Source organism: Myotis davidii, unplaced genomic scaffold (assembly GCF_000327345.1).
Source record: "Myotis davidii unplaced genomic scaffold, ASM32734v1 scaffold346, whole genome shotgun sequence".
Lineage (NCBI taxonomy): Eukaryota > Metazoa > Chordata > Mammalia > Chiroptera > Vespertilionidae > Myotis > Myotis davidii.
In genome coordinates, this window is record NW_006297386.1 from 340959 (window position 1) to 347654 (window position 6696).

The 6696-nt window shown below is 40.3% G+C and overlaps 1 protein-coding gene across 2 annotated transcripts in view; it reads left to right on the forward strand.

The window, feature by feature from the left end:
• The window catches only part of KCNJ8 (potassium voltage-gated channel subfamily J member 8), a 7402-nt gene extending 3453 nt beyond the window's left edge, over window positions 1–3949 (forward strand). For both annotated transcript variants that reach the window (XM_006773144.2, XM_006773145.2), the window contains one exon: window positions 2317–3949. In XM_006773144.2, coding sequence (XP_006773207.1) covers window positions 2317–3211 — 895 coding nt within the window. In that variant the 3' untranslated portion in view covers window positions 3212–3949. The remainder of the gene's footprint in view (window positions 1–2316) is intronic.
• The last annotated feature ends 2747 nt before the right edge of the window (window positions 3950–6696 follow it).

Here is a 6696-nt window from a genome sequence, read left to right on the forward strand (position 1 = left end):
GCTGCTGTGAGTCAAGTATGAGAAATGGTGTCAAAAATACAGTGAGACAAAGTTGATTTTATCAGCATAATAATTTTAGCCTTTTAAGTTGCCTTTTTATCTAAAAAATTTTTTGACATCTTTAAGGTTAAAATCATACAAGTTTTATTTTAATGGTATGTATGATGCTATTGATACTTTAATCTCAACACACAGTTTAATCATAACAAACTATACATAATAACAATTTTTTACCCAAAATATAGAAACAGAAAAATTTCTATTCTCTCCCAAAGAGGGTTTAAAAGATGAGTAATAACGTTTATAATTCTTTGCATTTCCTGTCTTTCATAAGCCCATTTTCTTACCATATCATCATAATTGGAAACAACTTATTGTGATGCATACTCACTGGTATGTCCAAATAACATTTTACCATTCCTGTTTTAGAATGGCTCACTTTCCCTTTCATGTGGGATAACTCTCTAACATGAGTCAGAAAATTAATCAACATATTTCCTCTATTATTCAGCCTAACATCCTCTGTAGTAGAACAAACAAGCAGCTAAACACTTTCATCTCTTGAGGTTGTTTAGCATGACAGGTGTCCATAAAAGGCTGGGTCTTGCACTATATAATGTTTAGAATTAAATTATTTCGTAAAATAAGCAATAAACATTATTAGCCCCTGAATAGCCTCTCAAACCATTATAACTAAACATTTAAAGATAGTCAACATTAGGCTGCTCTTCAAAGTGTGTGAATATTATTAGAAATCAACATTGTGTCCATGCCCCTCCTCTGGGGTCCATTCTTATCTTCTGCCATCTATTTATTTATTTAGGCACGCCCCACACTGGGTATCGAGCCAGCAACCCGGGCATGTGCCCTGACTGGGAATCAAACCGCAACCACTAAACCAGGCCAGCCAGGCTGTTGCCATCTTTTTAGATCATATGATATATTTTGTGTGCAACTAGTGGGAAAGGCAACTACTGTGGTTTTCCATGAATCTTTTTAGCAACAAAAAGGGTGAAAAGGGAAATAAATTTGCATGTTCCTCCTAAAAGCTAGTAGAAAGAATCTGTGTATACTTGTTCCCACCTCATGATGTCCCACTAAAGTGCAGTGTGTATACACAGCTTTCAAATGCTTAACTGTTTTGCTCACTCTTTGTGTGTGGCAGCAGCAGATAGATAATGCTTTGACAGGAGGCTTATCTTCTATAAAATTAGAGAAGTTTGAGATTGGAGTTGAGGGAAACACAGGGCTAACGTCATTTCTAATAGGAACCTACAGCAGTAATGGATATGTAGTTAAGTGAATAAATTAATGACAAGAATAATGAAATGCAGTGCTTCTAACCAGGGGGATAAATCAGCATCACCTGAGAGCTTTTTTAGAGTCTTACCCAGGTCCACCCTAAACCTACCAAACCAGTGTGTAATTCATAGAGATACAGAAGAAATGCCCAACTTGCAAAAGCTCCCCTAGAAAATCCTGACACTTGTTGACCCCTTCCCTTTGCCCTTTCAAAGCACTAGGCCAGCATTGAGGGGATTCAAGTTATTAATTTTGTGATCTTGTACAGTCATTTGCTCATCTCTGCTTCGAATTCTCCCTTTAACAGCTTTAGTGTTCTCAAGATCACTTACAGAACAAAATAAGAAAGACAGTAAGAACACATTTTTCTTTCCAAATGGTGAAACATTCTTTTTAATTAAAAATAGTAGTTATTAAAATACCGGTGTCTTACACCACTTTTTAGCACTGTGCTTCCTGTATATGAGGAACACACACTAAGTGTTAGCTAGTGAATATGAGTCATGGGTAGTGAGTACTTAACACTCACTATCCAGTACCTTCCTTATGACTCAAGTCACTTAAACACAGACATGCAATACATAATAAACATCTACATGGCAGAAATTTTCACAAAGTAAACTATGCCTTTGTGAAAGTACATTATTTCACAAAGTAAAATATTCCTGCGAACATGTATTTCTATTATGTTAAAGCTTTCATACATGTAGGCCGATTATTACATGACCTAGAAAACATTGTAGTGTTGTACCCTAGATGTCTGGAAGATGTATGTAGAGAAGAGAGAGAACACAAGTGCTTGTGTTTAGAACTAGGCATTTGACAAGTTAAGTTGGCTCGTCTTTCCAAAGACATGTAATAGCCTTTGGCGGAAGAAGATGGCAAATTCAGTTTGGGACATTTCATCCTAGAAAAATAATGTTTTTGACATTGAAGGAAAAATGGGCTTGGTATGTTATTTCATTAGTCAAAACGTGATCTGATGGCATCACTTTCTGATATTATTTCTCACAGGTCCTTTGCCTCTGCGTTTCTCTTCTCCATTGAGGTGCAGGTGACAATTGGGTTTGGAGGGAGAATGATGACAGAGGAATGCCCTCTGGCCATCACCGTGTTGATTCTGCAGAATATCGTGGGTTTGATCATCAATGCCGTCATGCTGGGCTGCATTTTCATGAAAACAGCTCAGGCTCACAGGAGGGCGGAGACGTTGATATTCAGTCGCCATGCGGTGATTGCTGTCCGAAATGGCAAGCTGTGCTTCATGTTCCGCGTGGGTGACCTGAGGAAAAGCATGATCATTAGTGCCTCGGTGCGCATCCAGGTGGTCAAGAAAACCACCACCCCGGAAGGGGAGGTGGTGCCTATTCACCAACTCGACATTCCTGTGGACAACCCGATTGAGAGTAATAACATTTTTCTCGTGGCCCCTTTAATCATCTGCCACGTGATTGACAAGCGCAGCCCCTTGTATGATATCTCAGCTACTGACCTGGCCACCCAAGACCTGGAGGTCATAGTGATTCTAGAAGGAGTGGTCGAAACTACCGGCATTACCACGCAAGCAAGAACCTCCTACATCGCTGAGGAGATCCAGTGGGGCCATCGCTTCGTGTCTATTGTCACTGAGGAGGAGGGAGTGTATTCTGTGGATTACTCCAAATTTGGCAACACTGTGAAAGTAGCTGCCCCCAGGTGCAGTGCCCGAGAGCTGGATGAGAAGCCTTCCATCCTCATCCAGACCCTCCAGAAGAGCGAACTGTCCCATCAGAATTCTCTGAGGAAGCGCAATTCCATGAGGAGAAATAATTCCATGAGGAGGAACAACTCCATCCGGAGGAACAACTCGTCCCTCATCGTGCCAAAGGTGCAGTTCATGACTCCAGAAGGAAGCACACCAGAATCATGACAGCAAGACGGCCCCAAGGAAGTCTTTGTAGCAAGTGTGGACGCTGTATGCAGGGCACTACCAGACTGTACATCCTAATGCACTAAATGATATTCATATTCAAACAATGGCACTTTCTTTATCAATAAAACAGTAACGCACAAGGGGGAGGATTCGTGGCTCACACTTGTTTCATACATGCAATATTTGCAGTGATACGCTTAAGTTATGTGTAGAGAATAGTATGCTCTCGTTTCCTCTCTGTCTGAAACACAATCACATTAATAGTAATGGGCCTTGAATACAAAAGGTGGCCAAGGAAGGATTCTGCTGGGATGCTTAGTGGATGAACCCACGGGTCTCTCTGTTTCTATTGTTCACTCTGAAAGTACAAATAGAATAGGAGGGGAGGGGAAACTAAAATTGTATTAACATATTTTATATATCAACCAATATGTTGCCTTTGCCTATCCCATGACACTGCACCTGGTGAAAACCACGAGGCAAAAACTGCTGAGCTCTATCTGTTCATCCACTTGGTCCTTCACAATGACCTCTGGAGATTTCCTGGTCCTCCTCATGGCTGCCTGTTGGCAGAACTGGGCAACAAGCTCAGGGGAAAAGCTAAGAACATCCCCCTCTCATTTCAGGACTGGATTCCCAACAATGATAGTCATTTCCTTCACCTTCTCACTTCTCCGTAAGGGCCCCCACAGGGAAATGTTGTATTGAATATTTTATTAAAATATTTTCTTTGTATTCACTGTGGTTTTGTGATTCCTCTTTCACAAAATTATCCCTGGTTAAATCTCAAGGAAAAACAATACATTTTTAGAGGCATGGGAAAGAGATATCATATAGTGATAACACCTCTGAGATATCTCTCTATCTCTATCTCTATCTTCTAGAGATTGTTGTCTTAAGAAAACTCTACTTTTTGTTTTATTTATTTATTTTTTCATTTCATCCCAAGTTTTAAAATGTTCTCTAGGCTTTCTATCTGAACCTGATGTGTCATAGAAATTCTGTAACTTTCTGACTCTCCCACCTCCCCATCTTAAAACTACACATTACTTCCCAGAAAGATCTGAATCATGCTTGGCATATATAAATTTAGCTTTACCTCAATTGCTAATGTAAGATTTCCTATCAAACCTCTATTAAATCATCTTTAGCTCCTGCATCTTCCAGGGAGGGGGAGGGGCACAGAGAAAAGTACTAGGTTAATAAGCTATGGGTTTATTCTTATTTCCTGTATTTCACATGAGTAAACATCAGAAAACTGAGCTCTTGAATTGCTTTTTATACAGGTTTTTTATTTTGTATTTATTTTAGTTCATTTATGGACATTGAAACAGGAGAGAGATGACACTGAATCAAACATATATTCAAATCCTGTCTTAAACAAAAGACTAGTGTTATAACCCAAGGAATGGAAATGATCAGTTTACTGAGTTCATTTCTGAATACTTCTAACCACTCTGTGGAACTTCAGACTTATACATCAAACAGGAAACTCCATTTGAATAATACTCATCTAAAACTTACGGTGTCTAAAACCAAATGCTTCCTTTTCAGTAACAAAGCCTTCTTCCAATCACTCAGGCCAAAATCTGGGAGTCATACATGACACCTTTCATGCCTCACATGCCATCTATTAGCAAAATCTGTTCGGTCTACCTTCAAAATTTACCCAGTGCATGACCTGTTCTCTCTACCTCTGCCACTTCCAAGCTGGGTGCTCATCACCCAGAACATATGAATGCAGCTGTATCAATTGTTAAAATACTGAAACACTTCTGTATGGTTGCTAAAGAAAAGTCTATGTTGATAAAACTTCCCCCAACAATGACTACAGGGAGGTGGGCAGTTCTGGCACAAATGCAGGTCTTCCACTCCCACCCGTGAGCAGCTGAGCAGACCTGGAAGGCGGCTGCCACACCAGCAGTAAGAGTATGTGCAAGTGCCTGCCTGCTACTCAGTGGCAGCCAATGTGTGGAGGTGACCCAAACTGCAGGGCAGGCAATGTTGGGGCGTAGTGGGGCTGAGATGAAGGATTTCTGAGTCCAGGTGGTGCAGAATGCCCTGGCACCCAAGGGTGAACCTAGCTATAGAACCCGGGCAGTTCACCAGCCGCCTTCCAGCTGCAACCAGATGCTGGATGCCAAGGACCTGAGGACCATTCATTTAATGGGAATGTCAGTAGAAGAGTTTGATGGGCCCCCTGTGTCAAGGCATGTCTCAGACAGGGACATCATTTAGCTAGTGGCAGCCACATCAAACAAAAGATCATATCAACAGTTGCTAAGAGTCTACAAATGTTCTAGAGTATTGCTATGATGTATAACATTTTTTGCTAAAATATATTTAACTGGCTAAGCATATTTAGAAACTATATAGTTTAGTTTTAGAAAATAAGAAGACTCTAATATGTGTGTGTATAATTTTGACACATTGAATTTTATTAAATATTTAGGTTCTCTGCTTCCAACTTAGTCTTCATACAGCAAACACAATATTTTTATTAAATTTATTGGGATAATATTGGTTAACACAATCATACTGTTTCAAATATATAATTCTATAGTACATCATAAATCACATTACCCCATTTAACACCCTCCAATAGCTTTCTATTTTTCTAAAAATGAGAACCAAAATCCTTCCCAAGGCCCAGAAACCACTCTCTTTAATCATTCCCACTTGATACCACACTAACCTTGCTCTTCTTTGAAACAGAGCCCTACATACTTTTATATCATGGGTTTGCTTCTACCTGGAGCACTTACCCCAGAATGGCTCACGAGTCTCTCCTGTCATTATTTAGGTCTCTGCTCAAGTGCCATCTCATGAAAAGTACAGTGTTGGAAGCTACCCATTGCCTTCACTATCAGAGAAGTGTAAACAAGGAGCCTGGAATGCTGGTGAACCTTGAGCCCTGGCAAGGGCCAGAGCTATGCACCAATTTTTTAGTCGAGACAATGGTGGCTCAAGCAATTTCTTGACCAAATAGTCTTAAAGTAAATCTTTACTAATATTTTCTGACCTTTAAGATAGCCTGTTACCAGAATTGCCTGCCTGACTAAGGGCTATATGTGTATCCAAAATTGAATAAAAGGTTGGCAAGGCCTGGGCACCAGTGGAAGTCCTTCCCGTTGTGTTGGGCTTCCCGCTTGGCCCCCAATATTTCCAAATTATTATTTCTTGTCTTGTCTCCGTCATTTGCGCATGGCCCTTCTCCAGATCCCGAACCCTGAACCACGCGGGACATGGCTCACACAGTATAGTATAGTGGTTAAGAAATAGACTCCGCAGCCAGAGTCACTCAGTTTAAATTATAATCTCAACATTTAGCAACTGTGAGGGCTTGACAAAATTTCTTTCTTTCTTTCTTTTTTTTTTTTTTTTTTTTGGCTATAATGAATTCAGAGCCAAAACAAATTATAGGAGTGTGGATGAAAGGGGCCACATGCTGACCTGACAAGCTCAGGGGAGACCTGCATGGA